Source organism: Silurus meridionalis, chromosome 19, assembly GCF_014805685.1.
Source record: "Silurus meridionalis isolate SWU-2019-XX chromosome 19, ASM1480568v1, whole genome shotgun sequence".
Classification (NCBI taxonomy): domain Eukaryota; kingdom Metazoa; phylum Chordata; class Actinopteri; order Siluriformes; family Siluridae; genus Silurus; species Silurus meridionalis.
Window position 1 is genome coordinate 5,042,483 of NC_060902.1, and position 24,332 is coordinate 5,066,814.

Consider the following 24,332-nt stretch of genomic DNA (forward strand, 5'->3'; position numbering starts at 1 on the left):
AGGATCTTTGGATGATAGAGTGAATGTATATAACCCAGTTACATAGACCACAGACCCCTTTAATGCAAATTCTCACTGCACACAACTACAGTATAAGAAACACCATTTAGAAGTCTCACCTGGCATGATGACATCAGGGAAGCCGAGTTTGCGTGTGATTGCGACGCCGCGGTTAAAGATCATAGGATTCTCCCTTCGGATCTGTTCTGTCTCTCCCCTGAGCAACTGCAGGGAGATGATCAGACCTGCTCAGGTGCAGAGAAGGAGAGAAATGGAGGGAAAAAGGTTAAACACACTTGCTATGGTGCTGTGGTTTGTCTGAAACCTTTGATCAAAAGATCACACTGAAATGAGAGGCTCAAGCAGGAAAAGAAACAAAAGCAGTAATCACACATAAGAGCATAGCAGTTCTGATATTTCAGCTGCTCAAAAGAGCCTTCATACATTTTCAGTGCTTTTACTTCTCTGCAGGCTAGTCTGAGGAAAAAAGCAAGTGGGGTGCATCCGCAAGTATATGGGCCCACTTTATATAAGGTGTTCACTCTGTGGGTAGTTTCTATATTATTTTTTGTTAAATATATCTTAGCAACAGGCTGTATTTGACCTACAGGCCTTAACAGTGACACATCACATGCCACATCTGGGCTATTCCAGGAAAACTGATAACTGAGAATATTGGGATTCTGAGAAGGCAAAGAAATTTAGTTTAATTTCAAGGCATTCAAAGGATGCACCAGCTCCAGTCACGTCCCACTTCATGAAGATTCTAGACCTTTAATGAAGTAGATGCCCACCGACAAACATCCCGAACCATCTAGAGACGTACCAGCGCCATTTGGATTCCACTTCATGTAGAGTTTGGACATTGGACCTCTTTGAGTGTTATAAGGTCAACTGACTGGATAAGACTGTAGAAAGGACATTACTCACAATCTCACACTCCGGTACTCATAGTAGAACTCACTCTTTGGTGTTTTGTATTGTTTTAAAGATTTATAATCACACTCTTGATATCACCCAAATCAGGATGGGTTCCCTTTTGAGTCTGGTTTGAGGTTTCTTTCTAGTATCATCTAAAGGAGTTTTTCCTTGCCACAGTCACCCAAGCTGCTCATCAGGGATAAATATACCTATTTTACCTAAAATTCTGTAAAGCTGCTTTGAGACAATGTCTATTGTGAAAAGCGCTATAAAAATAAACTTGAACTTGAGGTAGCTGCATTGAATATGTCTGGATTGTAGGAAGAAACCAGCGATCCAAAAGGGGAAAATACACTAACATGGGGATAATATGCTAAAATTCCCCACAGATAGCTACCCTTAGGATCTAAACTCAGGATCAAACTGAGGACCTTGGCTACACCAGGCTACCGTATGTTATACACTTTTGTGTGGTCAAAATCTGATTTTTTTCTAATCATTTGCCATACACATATTTGTATACATTGTATTTGCATAGGTTGTTAGATCGTCAGACACACCAAATGTGAAAATGAGACTGGATTATTCAAATATTGATGTTTGGCCATAATGCATATCACCATCTTTGGAGAAAACCAAACACAGCATATTAGCACAAACACCGCATAACAACTGTCAACCACGGTGGTGGAGGGGTGATGAATTGGGCTTGTTTTGCAGTCACAACACCTAGGCAACATGCAGTCATTGAGTTGATTAAAAACTCATCTGTATACCAACGTTTTCTAGAGTCAAATGTGAGGCCATCTGTTGTCCAATATTATAAATGTTATCAAATCCGAATTTGATTGCATAAAAGTGAAACAGTGTAATGATATAATATTATATGTAGAAGCTTATTCTGTATGCAGCAGTATTTTCATTACGGAATCTAATGGCATATCAATGGGATTAATGCCCTTTTAAATCATTTACATCTGACAAAAGTTTGCTCATTTAAACAAAGGAATGTCAGTTACAGGATTAAAGCATTTGTCTGTTAGCCCTTGAACTTGCACTTTGTCTTCATTTTGAACTTTTTTTAACATCCATGTGTTTCCCCCCACTGTTTCACTGTGCAATTTCAGCTCATGTTTAAGTGTATGAGTTTTTGCGTGCTATTTGTTAGATTGATAACAGGTGGTAACTGAACATTAATTTTGGTGGTCTTATTAAATACTGTTTTGTACCGTGCCTTCTAATTACATCCTGCTATCCACATGATAATGAAATTTCCCATGAAATAAAACATTTCTTGTTATATTTTCCTAGTTTTTCCTAGCATTTAAAATCTGTCAGAACGACTTAAAAATCAGTACAATAAAAAGAAACAAAAAGCAATGATGTAAGTGGCTTCAGTAGTGCACATTCTGTCATAGGAAGTAAACAAGTGTATGCCAAAAACAAGTCTACCAAGTATACAGTACCACATATGTCATGTGATTTAAACATTACAGTTCTTAAGCTAAATTTCTGTAATGTGACAGCACCAAAAGTAAAGGTTATAAAATATATTTGTCTCTTTTGATTCAGAACACTTTACTCTGTTAATTCAGTACCCAAGGAGAAGAAATACTAGGTCATCAAAGTAGCATTTCCAGCTTCAAACCGTTTTGCCTTCTTTTGAGAGGATGTAGTTGGGGATGATGACATACTGCTGAAATACGGTCAGTGGCATTTTCTAGATTTATGAAACACTTTTGAAACCTCTAGTCGTATACACGCTAGGCATTTTGGTCTAGCGTGTGATCGGGATTCATCTTCCAGTCTCTTTCACGTTATATTATTTACATAGAGGCCTACTGTTAAATACAGATTTTTTCTTTTCCAGTTGCCTTAATGTGTCAGAGCTCTAACATGAGGATGTCAGATACCACAATATTCAACTTATCAGTTTTGAATCTAAGAATCTAACATAGATCATTACTGGGCTAAACAGTCTCCCAACCTGGGGGTGAGGGATTAAACCTAAAGAGACTAAGCTGAGAAAAACCTTCTAAAAACCCTCCACAGAACATGCATAACATACCATAATTGGTGCTAGGTGCAGTGTATTTGGTGCTGGACTTGCGGATGATGTTTTCATGAATCTGGTACCACTCATTCTCATTGTTGCACCTGGAGTAACACAAAAAAAGAGAAAGCAAAGAAGCAATCAATTATGTGTAGAAAGAGGTGAGATTGAGTTTCAGCATTCTAATAGAGACACCATTTAACCTAGAGATGTAAGCTCTCGATCCTTCAAATAGGGCCGAATGAGGAGCGAACATTGAAAGTAGGCTGTCTCTTATTATTAAGAGTTGGGAAAATAATGACCAATAGTCTAAGGCTGGTAGCCAAGACTGGGTGACTTTGGACATGTTCCATTTGTAAAACAGATACACTGATTCAATTATTTCTTTTTTCTCAAGTGCCAAAACCAGACTGATATCGAGAAAAACGCTATTTTGGCAATTAAAGTAATACAAGCAATTAAGCCTCTTTGCACTATTGGCAAAAACAAACAGTAAAGATGTTGTTTGAAATCTGACATTTATACAAGTAAAGACACATTCAAATCATCTTAGTAAACTATGATTCATAATATCACCATATTGTATGTGTATCTTTAATTTTTTTATGCATTTCGGCATTAAATTTTCAGGCCTGGAAAATAGCTTCACCCCCTGATTACCCAGCTAAATGACTTGAGCATATCTTTTACTCAGGTACATTATACATTTGCATTGCATTTGGAGAGAGAAAAAGGCTCGTCAGTGTTTCAATTGGATGCATAATTCAACTTCCAGTCAACAGAGGGCCTTAAAATTCCCCTACTGCACCTTTAAGGCAAGATCTGTACATTCAAATCAAGTCAAGTCAAGTTTATTTCTATAGCGCTTTTCACAACGGACATTGTCTCATAGCAGCTTTACAGAACCTAAGAGTTAAGGTGAACGATGTGCATTTATCCCTGATGAGCAGCCACGGTGACTGTGGCAAGGAGAAAGAACCAGACTCAAAAAAGGAACCCATCCTCATTTGGGTGATATCAAGAGTGTGAATATAGTCTTTAAAACAATAAAACACTGGAGAATGAGAACTAAAACGAACACCGGAAATATAAGATTATAAGTAATGTCCTTTCTACAGTCTTATACTGTAATTTGACCTTGTGGGACCAGGAGGTACTAGCTAACATAAAATAGCTCAACATTTGCTATCATCATAGATTCATCACCAGCTTCTCCATGCCATAGCCTTTAAACACTCAAAAAGGTCTAATGTCCAAACTCTACATGAGGTGGAATCCAAATGGCGCTGGTACGTCTCTAGATGGTTCGGGATGTTTTCTGGGTCGGCATCTACTTCTTTAAAGAGGTTAAAAGAAGTATTATTGTGTTATTGTGTAAAAACAGAAGAGCAGCCTTACATGCTTCTAAACTTCAAAAGCTGTGCCACATAACAATAATAGTTTTATACATTATATTTTATTCAAATGTATTCAGATGGAAAGAGAAGAGCACTATCAATTAAGCCCACTGACATTCTGACTATTATGTAACTTGTGCAATGCAAGCACTTAGCAGAAGCAAGTTCAGTTGTGTAGAGAGGCTGGGGTGCAAGCCAAGATAATAAAGCTATCATTAACTTTTGGCACTAGGAGGCAAACCACAATGTACTTTTCAAAAAAGAAAGTGAGTTGTGAAGTTCTTTGTCTCTATTGAAATTCAGAAAATTCGGAGAAATCTCTACCTGAGCCCTCAGATCTGGTTCGGTCAAACTTGTGCATTAAAATCGGTCTAAAAGCCGAACCCTGCTGATTTTTTTCTCAGAGAACTTTATTTGTCTGAATATATTACAAAATCACACTGATATTGCAGAAGTCATATTGACATACAAAGCAGCAGTGTAAATGATCATCACCAGTCAGAACCATTTACACTAGCTAAATTGGATCAATGGATTAATGCTGTTGACGTCAAAATCTCAAACTACCATCTGCATGGTTCAACAGAAATTTGAATTCACAAAAAGATTCATCAGATGTGATATTCTTCCAATCTTTAACTCTTTACTTTGGCTGAGACTGTGTCCATTGTAGAGCAATGGTAGATCAATCAAGGCAGTTTAGCTTACTGATCAGAAGGAGGTTCAAGCACTAGTACTGCCAAGATGCCACTGTTGGGCCCCTGAGCAAGGCCCTAAACACTCTTTGCTTTAGAGGTGCCACATCCTAGCTGACCCTACACACTGACCACAGCTTTCTGACATGCTGTGATATCAACAGAAAATCTTTTCAATGTGCATAATGTAAACATGACAAATGTTTTTTTTTTTGGTTTTTCAGATTCATCTTCCAATATCATCTTCTGCTAACCCGTCTGCCTCCTGTTTTTCTGCTCACCACGGTTGTAAAACGTGATTATCTGAGCACACATAGACATGCTGTCAGCTTTCATAAGCACTGTTTATACAGCAAACTTTTACCATCCAAGTAATACGAATGTGAGAATGGGAGTGCCGACAGCTAATGAAGTGTCGCACCAAGCGTGGCAGCACGATTGCCAAGGGATTTTCACACTGAATAGCCTGTGATAGTGGTGATAGTGCCAGGTCAAGGGCTTTGCAGGAACTCAAACTGAGTCCATCTGGCAAGTTGTCATTGCAACCACTAGACAAGCATCAGAGGTGGAAAGGGCCTGTCATTTACAGAAACTGGGTCAGTGTGCCTTTGCATGGCTGTGACAAACACAGGCACGCTTGCAATCTTTCAAATATCAATGCTACATTTTGTGGAAACAATATTTAGGTCAATGGTTGCTAGGTGAAGAAAATATGTCTTGGTATAGAAATAAAAGTTCTTAGTAGTGACCTAAAAGTTGTAAGTTTAACAAATGAGAATGCAAGAGAGGCCCTTATTTGGACAGTTCCTGCAAATGCATACAAAGTCATCCACATAATGTCAAAAGCAAAAATTACAACCAGGAACTTGCATGCGATTGTCATGCATGAAATCCGCTCAAATAAAGAGCAGCTATGAATAAAGTTTCTTTCACCTTCTCCCATTAGGGGTCGCCACAGCGGATCATCCGCATGTTTGATTTGGCACGTTTTTACGCTGGATGCCCTTCCTAAGGCAACCCTCCCCATTTATCCGGGCTTGGGACCGGCCCTAAGAGCAGCTATGAATATAAGCCACTAATTTCTTCCAAATCACTTGAGAGCAATACTGTCAATTGACAATACTATTACCAATCACAATGCGTATTTGTTCCATGTACTGTTTATTGTGTTTACATGCGTGTATTACTAAGAATTTCTAAGCCGTTTATATGATGTTATGTGTTCGTTGTTATGGATTTGATTTGTTGTAACTGTTACATGCAATTGCATTGCTTTTGTTTGGTCTGGGCAAATGTCCTTTAACATGTCCATATAATTGACTGTCATTTATTGTTCTTTACTCTAAACCATTTTTAAGCTCAGGAAAGGTGCTATTATTATTATTATTATTATTATTATTATTATTATTATTATTATTATTATTATTATTACCAAACATTTTTTGGAGCTCTCAGAATATTCTTCGGTCTCAATCTTTACTAACTTTGAACATAAAAAAAGGAAAAAATAGGAAAAAAATAGTAGCACTCCCAAAAATATTTTTTCTTTGTTTTGTTTTTGAATAATTTTTACTTCTTTTATATGATGCAAAAGTTCTAACCTGTGCACATTTTTTCATTCATGAATAATCTTTCTAAAATGTATTCAGCATATCATACAACTAGAAGGATTTGGCATTTGGCAGACGCCCTTATCCCGAGATGGCAGATTGGTGGTGCTGGGATTTGAACTTGTGACCTTCCGATTCTTACGCCTCAACCACTGAGCTCCCACCAACACCAAATGCTACCAATCCATCCAAATATGCAATTAAATATTTATTTATATGATTTATATAATATTTAATGATGAGGGGCATATTCTTGACATACTCACCAAACTGTTCCCACAAAATTTGGAGGCAAACAATTGTATAGGGTGTGTTGGGGTTCAGTAGCATTAAACTTTCCCATACCATGAACTAGGAGACCCCTATTGAACACCTTTGGGACGAGTTGGATTGCCGCCTGCACCTCAGGCCTCCACACAATACACCAGTACCTGATTTTACTAACTAAATGAGCATAAATCTCCACAACCACACTTGAAAATCTAGTGGAACGTCTTCCCTGAGGAGTGGAGCTTATTATAACAGCAATTAGGGACAAAATGTGGAATGGGATGTTAAAAAGCGCACATTACGCAACCTTATAGTCAGGTGTCCACAAAAACTTCTGTCGATATAGTGTATGTAACTATGGCAAGCTCTTGAGCTTTTTATTATGTTTTAACAAGGTATGTACGATATATTCACATCTTAATCCCTATATACTTGTACATATACTTGTATATACCAGATGGTCAAACTGCATGTCAAACACTACTCTTTGAAAGCAGACTTACAGCTTTATGCAACACAATGTAAAAAGTAAAGGTGGTTTAAAAATACTTGACTGATCCCTGTATTCCCTTACACCACTAGGTGTCCCTGCAGAACTCATACTTTCATATATCTCTTACAGGCTCCTTCACCCTCCCTCTCAGTTCTCTCTTTCATGCTCACACATATAGTCCAGAGTGCAATGATGCAATCAAAGAATGCTCATATTTCATGCACTGTGCCAAAGAATACAGTGTCTGATTTTTTATATATATTTATAGTAGTATGCATTCACTGATAAATATTAACCTTATGCACAAAAATCCATTTGTATTTCTTTACCACGTCTCTAACACTCTCTTGCTCATTTCTGCAGCTGAGAGAGACGGGATCATTTTTGCGGCTAACTTGCATGCCAGAGAGTCAAACAACTGTCAGACAGCCTCAGGCTCGCAAGTGCAGGCTTCCAAAACAGACTAATGAGCTTGACACGTTGGGTCTCCAGCCCTAATCGTGACACTACAGCAATGATAATGCATATGGAGGGAATGGAAGGGTTGAAGGGAGCATCACTGATTGGAAAGTTCAAGGGTGTCATTTCTGAAAATGATCAGATGTGACGTTCAGGATGGCGGCTGGAAATGTCTTAACCCACTCTAGAAAAGAGGCTAACGAGATGCGACCACCAGAGTTTTACACATTCGTTAGGATTTGGGTTTTTCCAATTTTATGCACCATGAAATGACTCCACTTCTGTGGTCAAGCAGCATCTGGGGTCTAGCAGAATATTAATAAATCCCAATAAATGTTTAATGTATATTTTCAAGCAGTGGAGCATGTAAAACATTTTTTTCTTCCATGTATGTTGTTTTTTGTGGTTTAAATCTATATTCTACCAAATGCTCCCTGGTTTCAGAAGAAAGTCATATTTTTTCTTTCACACTTGCAGAAACATGAGTTCAGGGCTTTGATACCACATGATTACCTGTCGAAGTGATTGCTAGTCTGTCAAAAGGTTTTCTGTGTGTTAAATAGTTTCTCCCCATTTTCTCCCTTCTTAACCAGTTCTGCTTGTTCCCCAGACAACAACTGAGTATCGTATCAGCATCGGTGCACACAAATGGAATGGAAGTCCATGATGGAGGGAGCTGAAAGTGAAACGTCTTTCACGTAGGAATTTTTTGAAAACATTGGGTTTGAGGTGCAATGCTTCTCAGAAACACTCAGAAAGTAATTAACCTTTGGAAGTATCATTCGCCGGTATCACAGCCATCATATTTGTCCGTTTGGTTGGTAAATTATGAAAGTTTTAAAGTTCCAAAAAAGCAATTTCAAGCAATTGATTAGATTGTTAGGAGCTCTACACACCATGTACTGTATGTCCAATTATTTACCAAAATAATTGCCATGAAGTCAACCAATCGCATTTTGATTTCCATTAGATTGGATTACCTTGAAAGAAGGATTCTTTTTTGTATTATTTACTTTTTTGGATTAGGAGAAGTCATGAAGAAATATCTGCATGCATTATGTCTTTCATACATTGTATATGGAGGCTATTGTATTTTCATTCAACGTATATTGATGGTACTAGTAATATAGTACTTCAAATCATTATAATTCAACCTTCTTTTTTTTTTTTCTTTAAAATGTGACAATTTACGCATTTATACAACCGAGCAGTTGAGAGTTAAGGACTTAATTATCAGTGGTTTAAAATCTTTTTTAATTTTAAAAGAAATTAGGACAAGAAACATCAAAAGGACCATTATTATAAACAGTGGCCATCATAAGTCATCATAAATCATCATAAATCATCTCCAGGTCAAGATCTCCGAGTAACTCCTCATAACTCTCTGCTCTCTGCTTCAGCCACTGCTCGCAACCTTTGGGTAACCATGGACAATCAACTGTCCTTCTCCTCACGTTTTGCTAATGTGGCTCTATGAAGGATTCAACCATTTCTGTCCACACAGGTGCTTGTTCGGTCTTTAGTTATTTCGAGACTGAACTACTGCAACTCTCTGCTGGCAGGTCTTCCTCTGAACGATTAAAGGTTGCAAATGATCTAAAACACAGCTGCACGGCTTGTGTTCAATCTGCTCAGGATCTCTCACACCACCCCACTGCTGCGCTCCCTCCACTGGCTTCCAGTAGCTGAACGTATCAGATTCAAAACACTGATGCTTGCCTACAAGGCCAAAAATGGAGCAGCATATCACCTCAGAGAACTCATCACATCTCGCTGCCACTGCAACACGCTGTCTGAGATCCTCCAGCACTGCTCGACTGGTGCCACCTTCTCACAGAATGAGAGGTAAGTACACTTCAAAGGTGGTGAAATAAACTTCCCCTAGATGTCCGAACAGCAGAGTCCCTGGCTGTCTTCAAGTGACGGTTGAAGACCTACCTCTTCCTGAAACATTAAACTAACACTTTCCAAGTTTGCTTTGTAAAAATCAGAGTTATAGTCTGATTTATCTTAAGTTTGTTATCTAGTGTACCAGTGTAGACTTATTCATTGCTAGAGACTCACTTTGTACGTCGCTCTTGACAAGAGATTCTGCCACAAATGTAAATGTAATTCATCTTTGGTAGCTGATTGCTGATATCCTTACCCCCCTTTTTTTATAATTTGGTGTACCATTCTGGCAGTAGCGTGTAAATTCATTAATCAGACATTTATAATCAGTACTAAGGAATGTACAATTTTTTTTGGCACAAATCTTTTCAAAAAATATTCAGAACACTGCTGGATTTCTGTGTATAAAGTATTGTGATTGTGTTTAGCTGTTTGTGAGCAGGGCAATGGAAATGTGAAGGGGTGTGCACCTCATCCCCCAAACCCATTTACAGCTTTTCAATTTTAAGGATAGACCCCAAAAACTAGCAGAAAAATGCTATTTTTGGTCTCTGGTAAATTTATCTTTTAAACTTTACATTTATTCATACAAATGAATCTTTATCTAAATACTTAATAAATACATACTACATAAAATTACATTAAATTAATCCTTGATATCCGTTAGATTAAAAGTGAGAATGCTTTAAAAATAGAAGTGTTATTAGTTTTTTTTTTTTTTTTTTTATGAATTAAGAAAATGGAGATCCAAATCAATCATTAGTTGGTGTGAACACCTTTCCATCAAAATAGCATGAATTCTTCTACACTTTACACGTTTTTAAAGAAAACATGTAGGTAAGCTGTTCTAAACATCTTGGAGAACATCTGTAGGTGTGTGTGTGTGTGTGTGTGTGTGCAAGAGAGAAACCTTTTTTTTTATTTTGTATATTTTAATAAAGCAACTCATGATGCATAAACCGTCATGCTTAATATCAAAAAGTAAGCTTTAAAAAAATATACGACTAAGCATAATTCTTAATGAGGTGATAACTGACGTGACAAAACCTTAAATTCTTTTTCCCTGTAATTTCTTTTCCTAAAATCACCATGGAGACAGAAATCTCTATGTGAAAACCATTTCTAAGAACGTCATCTATCACTCATAAATCTTTACATTTTATTATTTAATAATTTTAAAAACACATGTATGCATATGCCAGACACTCACGTGTAAACTTTGAGCACAAAGTCTTTTTCCTCCTTGAGCTCCGATATGGTGTGTAGCACATCGCTCATAGCGAGCACGGCGCATCCGTACGGGCGTCGATAGTGCACATGTGGAGGGCCCTTCTTCGAGTCGTTCAGCAGCATTCGCCCTGTGCACAGAGAGCACTACATTACCACGTCAACATCCACATACTGAAATGGATGAAACTATTACAGCAGAGTCACTGTAGAGTATGGAGTGAGGGAGTAATGTTCAGCAACAGGAACATAAATCAGAAGCAATGGACTGCATATCTGAGTCACTGTCTGCAGCATTATGATCTAACACACCTGATTGCAGGCTGGAGAATTGAAATCAATAAAAGCAACCTTGCAAACTAAAAAAAAAAAAGAAGTCCATACTTCAGCAGAATTAAATATTCAAAATAGAGCTTCAGCCATAAAGCTCCAAATCCACAAAAAAAAGCACAAATACAACACTTTTCAGATACATTATAATGATCTATTAACAAATGGCACATCCTTTTTAATTGATCACAATTATAATGTTAACTACTTTCTGTCAATATCACTATATGTTTTAATTAATAAATGCCGTACTATTAAAATGTAGTATTCAATTTTTTGGACATTTCTGATGTAAAAAATTTCAACAAACAAAATTAAACAAAAAAAAAAAAAAAAAGTTTATTCAGTGATTTATTAAGAAAAAAAATAAAAATAAAAATAAAATACATTAGGATAAAAAATTAAATAAAATAAATAATAATAATAATAATAATAATAATAATAATAATAATAATAAATCTATTTAATAATCTACCCCCGGAGCTTCGCTTATCAATCATCGACCAATCAAACATCATCTAATAAGGTTGCGTGTAAACATTTCCATACATCAAAACAAATAGTTTATTGCGGTTTTTCAACTTTTCATAAAGTAAAAAATTCCCTCCCAGTCACATCTGTATGGTGATAAATGCCAATCACCTATATATTTTGGGCATTTTTACATTTACTGATCTACTCACACCACCTACAAATCTATATAAAAGGCAAAGCTCACAAAGAGATGAAAGTGGCAAAATAACAACTAAACCGTGAAAGAACGCCTCCTACACTAAACCTTCCAGTATTACAGCTCAGCCACTGCAGTGTGTTAGCGATCACCAACACTAACACACACTAACTCCTCTTTCTATAATATGACTAATATGACTGAATGGATCGTCTTGTTTACTTTATTTTTTGGATTTATTTTAGTTTTCGTTTAATATGAAATGACTGTTACACCAATTATGGATAATTAAAATAAATAAATGGGCAATTAAAACCTTGACAACAATGTGTAAGAGAAATTAAAACAGGTCAGTCCAAGTTTCTAATTTGGAGTCAATAAAATTAATTTAATGTATTCTCTATATATTGATGGTAAATAAAATAAAAAACCTTTTCAGAAATAAATACTACTGTGAATGATATTTGAATATATTCAAGTATGATAACATCTTTGAATGGAAGACAGAAAAGACCAAAAAACAAAAAGAATGTCACAGAAATGAGAGAAAAAAATACACAGTATTAAACTGATAAATAAATGATGATAATAATGAAATAATGATAATGATGATGGTTGGTATTATTGCAGTAATCATAATAATAAACATATTTTCAACATATTGCAAGGTACTAAAATATTTATGTCACATATTAATATGTAATAAGTACTATTAATTCATCTAAAGCAGATAAAAACAAAGAAAAGCAGAGTGCTAAAATCGCATTATCATTGCATACTGGGTATATTAGGATGACTTCTTATAGCACATTATCCTCACAGCATCCTGATGAGGGAAGGACTATCATCCACCATCCAGAGCATAAAGAGCAGCATAAATCCTTGTCGTTTTTTACTGATTCATGTGTAATAGCTTATCACACAAATTAACATAGATGGAATCTTCTGACAAGGTAATAAAAAGCAATACAAATACTGTGCAAATGGGCTGCATTCTACTGATTGTACTGTTCTTTTTGCACATTACTGAGTCCAAATGCACAATGCTGCAGTTACATAACAGCACCTGTGATGTGAATTCCATAGCAGGTAAAGTGAAGTGCAAAAGAGGGAGACAGAGAAAGAGAAAGAATGAGAGCAAAAGAGAGACAGAAAGAGAAATGGAGCACATTCGGCTCAGAGCGAAAAAAGTCCACGTGTGTGTGTGTGTGTGTGTGTGTGTGTGTGTGTGTGTGTGTCGATTTTAGCTCTGCTTTATAAAGGAAAAATTCACTTACCGGTCCTGATGACCTGAGCAACAACGTATAGGTCTCGTTTCATATCCTTATTGCTCAAATCCTAGAGAGAGAGAGAGGGGGGGGTTCGGGGGACAGAAGGCATACTCTTGAGCAATGAATGTCAATTTCATGGGACATCATTGTATCCCGTGTGCCCAATGTTCAATTTACAGCCAGGATAAAGTGTTCTCTAATATGCTTTCAGTACTTACTGTGTATTAAGTCTGATTTAAAAGAAAGTGTTCATGTTTCTAATGACTGCTGGATATAATGAGTGCTCAATGTTCTGGATCATAGTCATAAGGATAAGCAAGGGGCAAGTGAATTTACAATATGGTTATTATTCTGAAACAGTTTCTGAATCAAGGTGTAAAAACTGTTCTTTGTAAATATACACCAATATGAGTTACCTAAGAAACAGCAATGGGATTATATCTTTATGTTGAGTATCACATTCACTTCATTGTTTTATTAAGAAAATATTAGTATATTGTAAGTGGTGGATGAAGTACACAAACAATGCATTTGAGTTAAAGTAGAGATAAAGTAGGCTGAATATGATTCCAGGAATAGTAAAACATGCTCACTTGAGTAAAAGTACAAAAGTATTTGCATTCAAATGTACTTAAGTATCCGAAGTATTATGATTTATTATGGCTTCAATGTTCCTATTATCATTTTTGTCACAAGACTCTTGCATAATCGATTTTGTTTATGTGAAAAGACTCGAATGTTACTCTCAGCGCACCGATCTATCAATAAAATAATAATAATGAGTCAAACATCATTATCATCAACCCAAAACGTTCTTTTTCTTCTTTTGGCTTCTCCTATTAGGGGTCGCCACAGCAGTTTATCCGTCTCCATACCCCCTGTCCTCTACATCTGCCTTTTCAAACCAACTACCTGCATGTCTTCCTTCATCACATCCATAAAACTCCTCCTTGGTCTTCCTTTTTTCCTCCTTCCTGGTGGTTCCATCCTCAGCATTCTCCTACTGATATACCCCATGTCCCTCCTCTGCACATGTCCAAACCATCTCAATCTCACCTCCCTTACCTTGTCCCCAAAACGTCCTACATGCGCTGTCTCTCTAGTAAACTTATTTCTAATCCTGTCCATCGTCGTCACTTCCAACAAAAACCTCAGCATCTTCAGCTCTGCTACCTCCAGCTCCACCTCATGTCTTTTATCCAATGCCACTGTCTCTAATCCATACAACATCGCAGGTCTCACCACAGTCCTATAAACTTTCCCTTTTACTCTTTTGGATACTCTATCACAAATCACTCCTGTCACTATTCTCCACCCACTCCACTCTGCCTGCACTCTCTTCTTTACTTCTCTAACACACTCTCCATTACTTTGCACTGTTGACCCCAGGTACCTGAACTCCTCCACTTTCTCCACCTCTTCTCCCTGCAACTGCACCACTCCACTGCCCACCCTCTCATTCACACACATGTACTCTGTCTTACTCCTACTGACTTTCATTCCTCTTCTCTCCAGTGTGTACCTCCAGCTCTCCAGGCTCTTCTCAACCTGCTCCCAAAACCTTATTTTTAACTACTTAAAAAAGAAAATCATGCAAATGAGCCCACAGGTGTTGTAGCAAGTTCGAGTCAGGAGTTTCTTCCATCATTTATTCCACTCAAAATGTTCTGCTGGTAACTGATGCTGAACTGTATGTTCCTATACTGTAGATACCACCAAGCAGAACAAAGCATGTTCAAAACAGAGCGTGTGTAAAAAAGTTACTTTGTTACTGTCCACCACTGTATATAATGCAGTTAAAAATAATATTATACAGTAACTGATAGAGATCAGATTCATCAGGATTTTGTATTATTGTACAATTTGTGTTATTACATTTACATTATATTTTCAAATACATTCAACTACATGCTAATGTTTTCCATGAAGTACAGTATTACATTTCTCATTGAATTTCAACTTTCAATTTTGATTGAAGTTTCCTGATTTTTTTACTTTACATTTTGTTGTTTTATTGATAAACCAACTTTTTCCAACGTATGCATTTGACCTACCAATTTTAAAGGTGTTTTACATTTCATAAAAAAAAAGAAGATAAAAACCCCTTCTCTCTACTTTTTTTTTTTACCGTAAACAGTGCGCAGAGCCGGTCGATTTTCTCTGGGTTCTTTGGTCCTCCGTTTTTGTTGAGCCTCACCATGAACTTCTCACTGCAACAAAACAGTACAGGTCTATATTTACCTTGAAATCATTGCGTACGATGCCTAGTTGCTCATATCTTAACAACTCAATACATCCTGATGTTCTTTAATACAAACAGCTCTACGTAATGTCAATTAAGGGTGGCCTCCTGGAGACGCTTTGACACCTTAGCGGCTCTCGCACATGAGAAACTGAGACTAAAGAGGAGATGGACAGTTAATAATGTGCCTCGTTCTCCTCTTGTTCCCCACAGGGGGTCTGGGAAAATCAAGGATGGAGAGACAGTGCGATGACAGGAGGAGAATGAGGGAAAGCTGGGAACTTTAATCAGATCTGAGGGACGAGAGGAGAATACTTTCTGTCTGCCACAGCAAAGTCTAATGGAAGCAGGGTGTCATGGGTTATGAGAGTTTGTGGGAGGGAGACAGACAAGAGAAATGTAGTCTACCTGAGGCATGGCTGACAGAAAAATAGGCTGACCAGACAGATGCTACATCAGATGAAGACATATTTCTTTAAAAGTCAATTAGAGTAGCGCCTTCAATTTGTCTCCCTGGCCCTGTTCACACCTGCTCTCTCACATATTCAACTCTAATGAACTTGTCCAAAGTGTACAGGGCTGTCATCGTTCTTGAATTTATTTTGGATAATTGCTGTGTCTGGAAAATATCCCATTTCATATAAACTGGGGCTCATTTAAATACTGGTCCACATCTGATTTCTGTAGTATCGCTTCCATTTGTTTTGTGTTTCTACTCCATATTCGGCAGACAGGAGAATCAATCTTGTGGTAATTGATTTGTAAAATACTTTCTAGCAATTTAATGCACTTGGCAGCTTTAATATATAGTAGCAATCCTTTTAAATGGCATAATAGCATAACATTGAAACATTGCTGCAAATGTATGAACTAAAAGTAATGGCAGGTTTGTTAATTGGACAGAATACAAACATGACACTTGACTCAATTATTATTATTTATTTCATAAATATTATATCATTGTATATTTTATATGTTATTTTGCCTTCTTACATCCTTATGTCACTTAGTCACTAAGTCTTGACATCTGTATTACACACATCCACACTTTGTTTTTCTGTTTCCAGGTTGTTATGCATGTGTGTTGATTTTAATTATTAAATACACAACATGACCTACATGCACATCGTGTGCTCTATATGTACTGGGGCAACCTGACAATCACACCCCTAATCCATTATAAAGTGATCAATAAAGATGATGGTTCCTTCAATGTTTCTATAATAGTGTCCTTTGTTCTGTGGTTTTCCAGTAGATTTTGTAAATTGGCTTTTGGGATCTGTGCTAATTAAGCCACAAGAGCACAGATGTATAGATGTCAAGCAAAAGGTTTTTTGCACTGTTCCAAATCATCCCAATGACGAGGTCGAGGTTTTGTGTAGGCCACTGAATCTCTTTGATTCAAACATTTTTAAACCAGTTATTTACTGACCTTGTTTCATGCACTTAGTCCCTAAATTTCCATGAGTCCTTATTGCCCATATAGTGTATCTTAGTTTGCTGCTTTCTTTGTTCATTATTAACACATTATGATGATAAATATTCTCAAATTGTCCATCATTAAAACAGTGAGTTCACACTCTTGGGTCTAAACTTATCAACCTGTATGTTACACATGTTAGCTTACATATGTAAACCATAATTATACAAAAAAGAAAACAAATGCATTCATGCAAAACTCATGTTGAGCCGCACCTGGCTATAAGCCACAGGTGTCTACATTGAAACTAATGAACTTTACAGAAGCTTTAACGAAAGACAGTGTCTGTTACACGGTGTAACGGGTGAAATATGTTGTGGCTCCTTTAAGAGCAGAGCGGCATTTTGGGAATAGCCTGCCGCCACATTTTTCCGCTATTACTGCATGTGTGCAAGACCGAGGAATATGTCCATATTATTTTCTTTGACTAACCCGTAACGCTGTTGCCAAGAAAAATAAAAAAGCACGAGTTTTGGAAACCTGTCTGTGCTTATATGATTTCTGTTGCAACTGGAGTTAGCGAGCTCTCCCTTCACCCTGACTCAACGCGCTACAACGGCTTGTATCTAAACAGTAGCCTACCAAGAAAGTAATTGTTCACTGTCTTCCTCCTTCCTTTCACAACTATTTCTTTCAAAAGTTTATCTTTTGGCATCGTCATGCGTTTAAAAAAAACGTTTTTTCTCCCGATGCCGTGCAGCTCAGAACACAGGTGAGGTGCGTTTTTTCGTTTCCGTTCGGCGATTTTATTGGTCTAATGTTATGGGGCTCAGTTTTTTGGCTTGAAGTTTGTGAAACCGGGAAAAACCCAGGAAAAATTCATAAATTTGCCGCTTCTTTGTTTAAGCCGCGGGTTTCAAAGCGTGGGAAAAAGTAGCGGCTTATAGTCCGAAAAATACGGTACATGAAAAGGGGATTTTATAATATAATTAATATATTGAAAGTAAGACTGGTGATATACATCCCTGACTACCACTGCAAGTTGTTCATTTATTCTTTGGATATGAAGGTTTTTGTTTTTATTTTTTAAAAAGGAGTTCTACTTGGAACTCTTTAAGGTTATAGAATTAGGATTCTATCCCACTTGGTGTTTTTTTTTATATATCTATGCAAGCATAATAAACTTCCTAATTACCCCCTAAATGTACCCCAGCAGACACTCTCTAGGCATCACTGGGACAAAGATGATTTAAACTCATTGCTTAGAACTGCAATGTAGATACTCAGGTGCATTTTGTGTGCAGTGGTATATATGAAATGAAGTGAAATGAGGAGTGCAGATGGAATTTGAATTGAACAAGGCCTCGACATTCACAGAGGTCAGTGGTAGCTTACTGGTTAATATTCTGAGCTAGCATTTGGAACAATTCCGATTCAGATCATGGTGGGCTTCTGCTCAGCTCTATGTGATTAGGTTTCCTGTTAATCTTCTGTCTTCTAATCCTTGTTTTTCTTTCCTTGCAGCTTCGCACTATCCAAGTAGTTCACTTGTCTTAATTATAGTTTCTAATTTGCTGTTTACCATTAGTCATCAGTTTATCACTTCTTTTCTGTGTTTTGCCTGCAGCAATCTTTTCTCTTTCAACACCAGCTATACCTAAAAACTCACAAAATACCAACAATTAAGCAGTATTTTCTCACTTGGTTTGTGTTTTTAGAAGCTTAAAATGATAGTCCCCAAATTGTACGCATGTAAACCGGATGCAAAAAAGATTCCTGAGAGATGTCTGCTCAACTATCTGGAGACTACCAGCATAGGAATGCATGTCATTGCATACAAGTTGACTTGCTGATTTGACAAGCTCTCCTGCCAAGAATGTCCAATCAATTCACAGAAAAGCAACAACAGCCCTCACTAGAGGAAACAACATCGACAGGTTGTCATTAAACCCTTTCATCGCTAACAAATAAATGTTTCTTTGGCATTGTTTAATTCAATGGCGGCTCTGACTATTGTCAGATCATTTAAAAGATGTGTACATGTTTAAACATAGTTACCCAAATGCCAAAGGGTTATAAGGTTGATGAAAAATCTGGTTAACAATAAGAGGCATGTTGAGAAACTTTACTGGCCAAGAACTGACATGATAATATATCAGTCCAGTACTAGTGGATGATGTGAGTTTTCAACTGAGGGGTCAGTTATGTAATCACATCAAGTTTGAATGACAGTGAAAGATTCAGTGAAAGGAAATGTACATTAAGTCCTTGGCAGCTGAAATCTATAAAAACCTTTATGAAAATGTAAAAAATTGTCCATCCATTTGGATGCTGTCCAAATTGTTTCCAGCATAGCAGGCTGATGGTGCCGGTTGTCCATAAGGTATAAGCTGTCAAACGTGTCTAAAGCCTACGGGATATTGTAGTACATTTTCCTAGCCAGTCATCACAAATGCTTTTAAAAAGTTCACAATCACTCATACACCAAACACATTCTATCATTTATCTTATTTAACCTGGCCATGGTCATGTTGGATTTAAATCTGGGAAACCTTGATGTAAGCAGAAATACACCACTGATCGCATAGTAGCTTGCACACATTCACACCTTAGGCAAATTCAGCATAGTTAATAAAAAAGTAGGATAAAACCTAGAGAATATACACACATCCTTCACTTAAGTAGAAGTACAGATACTCATATTTAAAAGTACTATGGTAAAAGTTAAAGTTCTGACTACATTTTTTTACTCAAGTTAAAGTAAAAAGGTTTGGGCTCTGACATGTACTTAAGTAAAAAGTAGCCATTACTACTACCTGTTTTAGTGTCACGCTGGTAACTGGACATGACGTCATATTAATATTAGGGCTGTCAATAGATTCAAATATTTAATCGCGATTAATCGCATGACTGTTACAAGTTAACTCACGATTTAATCACAACTTAATCGCACATTATTATCTGTTCTAAATGTACCTTAAATTAATACTTTCCAATTGTTTAATACTCTAATCAACACGGACAAATATCGATGCTTTACACAAATGCACGTTTATTATTCGTGACCCCAAACACAACATAGAGCATGAAGACAAAATATTATTGTAAACGTTTTAAAATAATTGTGGTGTTTAAAATTTATGTAAATTTATGTAAATTATCAGGACAACAAAAGGAACTATTGCTAAGTTTCCACACTGATGGTTAATAAGGTGATACCTCAGAATCTGTACCTCTTATAACTTTCATACGGATTACCTAATCAGAGAATATTTGTATTTGATGTAAATTGGTTTATAGACACTTTTTGAGCTTTCTATACATATATTTATTATGTCTGTGAGGCAAATATTCACTGAGATTCAGGCTGTTTTATTTATGTGTCTGTAAATAGAGATGACCGAGACGGCAGAAAGCGCACCCTGTCTGCTTTATACAAAAGCACAGCGTTTTGTTATTATGAGTGTGTACAAATAAATCTTGACAGATTCGAAATGTGATTTGCTTTTATCTGTAAAGATCAAAAAAGAGAAAAGTCATCTAAGTTAGTTTTTGGCGTCATGAGGAAAAAATGCCACAAAACTCGCTGGCTTGGCGCATCAGTAAAACAAATGTTTACTGATTAGAAATATTAAAAAATTGCCATCTCACAAATATATTAAAACTAAAGTAACGAGAATGAATTGAAAATGTGAGAAGTAGAAAGAACAGATATTTGTGTAAAAGTCTATCAGTAAAAGTAAAAACTTGTCCGACAAATTAAAAAGTGAAGTAAAGCACTAATACCAGAAAAATCTACTTAAGTACATTACTTCCCACCTCTGCCATAGACTAACCCAAGCAGGTCAAAAATATACCCAGGAGAACATACACAAGTTTTTACTTTTACTCATTTTCACAGGCACAAAGAGCAAAGTATATTTAGACCAGACTCTCTGTGGCATCAGCTACTGTGTCTGCTGCCCCATGCTGCCACTCAATTAACAAAAGCATACAAACGCATAAAGAGGGTTTTAAATGTTCTGCTGCAGGTTTCTTCAAAGTCCTTCAGCCTTACTGACATGAAAGCTTTATTATTTTGTAGGAAAAGCTAGATGGTCGGTCTAATGAACAAGAAAAAGCAGCACCATTTAGAGAGCCACGGAGAATCAGGCAGCGCCAGATGTGGTCAATGTGTAAAGAGGAAATAAAAGAGATACAAAAAAAGACACAATATCTTACCATAATTTCTTCATGAGAAGTGCTTTAAATGGCTCAAAATTCTCACATTTAGCTGGATGGAATATTTTATGAAAGAATCATTGAGATACTGCTTTCAGATCTGTACTGAAAGGCTCTGAGGCAAAAGGTTACACTTTTCATGACACTTCAATAAACCATCAGGCTTATCGTTGCCTAATTGCAATGAGGTGTAATACAATTCTGGGCTGACCCTGGAAGGGAGCGGTGGACAGCTTTCAAGTGGGAGGCTGTGGGACCATTAATGAACCGTCAAGCCTTGGATGAGTGGGTGGACAGAAAGTGAGAGCAAGAGAGTAAGTGAGAGAGAGAGAAAGAGAGAGAGAGAGAGAGAGACCAAGATGTTGTGAATAATAATATTTGGCTAGCACTGGATTGGTGGGCCTTATATAAAACTGCACAAAATGTAATACGATATACAAAGTATGGTATCAACTTCTATAACAGTAAAGTTTGGCTATAAAACTTAATATGTAATTACAGAAGGTTGGGTGTATTTCTCTGTGTATTTTCTTCTGATCCGGATGAATGAATCAATTAACAGTGGGTTTAAAACAAGTCATCCATCTTTGACTTCTGAAAAGTATTTCCAAAGTCAGCAAAGATGAAATTAGATAAAATGAAATACTCTATAATGATTTGTATGAAGCCTGTGTGCACTATGGTTGCCAGAATTCCGGTGAGGGTGTTTCTAGCTGTGACAGCATGGAGGAAAATAATGATTGCTTTCCCAGCTGATACTCATTTCCAGATTCTGCCAAGCCTCTAGGGGCAAGGACGATTGCAACAACAAGTACTCCCAAGCGGTTAGCTAAAGCCTGAGTGCTGGTAGCATTTTTAGGTGATTGACCTACATCTGGTTGTGGCAATTCAAATCTTGTCCTTGGGTTGAATCAAAAAGGTCCCAAGCCTCAAAACAGATAACATTCATAGCCCAAGGACTGTAAGAATTGCCCATATACAAACTATAAAACATGAGATGGATGTTTGGCAGCACTAAAAAGAACAGGATACAGAGCTACACAATTTATTTACAATTGAGTAAGTAAGTGTTTTATTTCGAATTGGTTAAATAATTAATAATAATTAAAATATCTATCTGTCTGTCCATCTGTCTGTCTGTCTGCCTGGCCACCCATCCATCCATCCATCCATCCATCCATCTATCTATCTATCTATCTATCTATCTATCTATCTATCTATCTATCTATCTATCTATCTATCTATCTATCTAAAAATCGATTATTTAAATAATAATCTATTATTTATTTATGATGGCTATTTCAATTAACTTTCTTTCGGCTTCTTCCGTTAGGGGTCGCCACAGCGGACCATCCGCATGTTTGATTTGGCACATGTTTTTACGCTGGATGCCCTTCCTAACGCAGCCCTCCCCATTTATCCGGGCTTGGGACCGGCACTAAGGCTTGTGCAACCCTAATGGCTGAGGTTGGTTCCCTGACCGGGGATCAAACCCAGGCCGCAGCGGTGAGAGCACGGCATCCTAACCACTAGACCACCAGGGAACCTGATGGCTATTTCAATAAAGGCTATATACAGTTTATTTCTTAGCATCATTCTTTATTCACTGTGCCCTGTATATTCTTCATTCACTTGGTCTGTAAATTTAGTGTTAAATTACATTTGTACAGAACTTACTGTTATTTTGCCTTCCAATGGATATTGACTTGATAATGACAAAGTGATAATGCTCCTCACCTTATGTGTTTGCCTTCACGAAGGTCATAGAGGGAAAAGAATATGTCTGTGTCTTCTCCTATGGTATTGTAGGTAAAGCTCTTGAGATTGACAAACAGGTGGTGAGGGACAGGAACCCGACATGCGTCACCATGACGCTGCCGCATACTATCCCCCTTCAAAGAAAAAGAGAAAAGCAGAAAGTTTTTCCTTTTCCTTGTGTTGCAACCTGGAACTGAAAAGACTTGGAGGTCATGAAAAAAAATCCTACACACTATACCTTCTTCCATCTTTTACAATTCATCCCAATAAAATCCCCATCACCATGAACAAAGGTTTGTGTACAACTGACCATAGAATTAGTATGTGCTTTTAAACATCCTATTCCACATTTAGACCCTATTTGCAGTTATTATAACCTCCACTCTTCTGGGAAGATGTTCCATAAATGGTTGTAGACATTTTTGCTTGTTCAGCCACAAGGGCATTAGTAATGTCAGGTACTGATGTAGGGTGACGAGCCCTGGGGTGCAGTCGGCATTCCAAATCATCTCAAAGGTGTTAAATAGGGTTAAAGGTCAGAGCTCTCAACATATCTTTGACCTGGCTTTGGGCACAGGGGCATTGTCATGACAAATCCAATGCGACCACATCCAAAAACATCCTATACAAATGTATATCTCCAAGTTTGTAGAGACGAACCCATGATGGCTGGAAATGTCATGTGTCGCAGCTTTTTTTGCATTATTGACACAAAAAATCGGAGTCGAATATATAATTAAATATGAATTATTTTATTCAGTTAACACACCTCACAACTGAGGCACATAATATAAAAAAAATCATTTTAGTTCCTAAATATTATTGTTATTTCCAAAATGTGTTACCGAGGATATTGTGATATTTAACACATAAAAATATTGTCATGGGGACTGAATATGTATTCCTCCCCTGTGAATCTTCCAGGCGTAGGATGCTTACGTAAGTTGGACAGTGTTTATTCTTCTGAGACTGTTCCTGATTATGGGTCTTTGCAGAGAAAGCAGTTTTGTTTGTTTTTTCATTTCAAGAGTCTTAGATTTTTTTTTTTACATTTAATGTTCTACTTATTATTTTGCAGAGCATTATACAGAATAAAAATTATAGCACAATAGCATAATATACATTTTGCCTAAACACTGCATATTTAATGCAATAAATAGCCAATTTACATTTTTATCATGTGTCGTCAATCTGTAAGGCAAGATCTTTTTTCACTTTAATTATCCATTTACATAACTTGCATCTAAGACGCTTTTATAATTATATTAATGAACATCAAAACAAATTATTTGGTGTTTTTTTCTATAATGTATATATTTGAGTAAACAAAGGACGTCGTGAATAAATGTGTGTTGGGTTGAAGATTTGAATTTCATCTCTTTTATATTTATTTATTTACATTTTT

The 24,332-nt window shown here is 36.8% G+C and overlaps 1 protein-coding gene across 7 annotated transcripts in view; it reads right to left on the reverse strand.

Annotated features, from left to right (window-relative positions):
- Nucleotides 1-24,332, reverse strand: part of dock3 (dedicator of cytokinesis 3) — a 228,867-nt gene that overhangs the window by 58,949 nt on the left and 145,586 nt on the right. For all 7 annotated transcript variants that reach the window (XM_046875282.1, XM_046875279.1, XM_046875280.1 and 4 more), the window contains 6 exons: nucleotides 22,907-23,061; nucleotides 15,415-15,496; nucleotides 13,293-13,353; nucleotides 10,999-11,146; nucleotides 2,990-3,078; nucleotides 120-245 (listed from right to left, as the gene is read on the reverse strand). In XM_046875282.1, coding sequence (XP_046731238.1) covers nucleotides 120-245; nucleotides 2,990-3,078; nucleotides 10,999-11,146; nucleotides 13,293-13,353; nucleotides 15,415-15,496; nucleotides 22,907-23,061 — 661 coding nt within the window. The remainder of the gene's footprint in view (nucleotides 1-119; nucleotides 246-2,989; nucleotides 3,079-10,998; nucleotides 11,147-13,292; nucleotides 13,354-15,414; nucleotides 15,497-22,906; nucleotides 23,062-24,332) is intronic.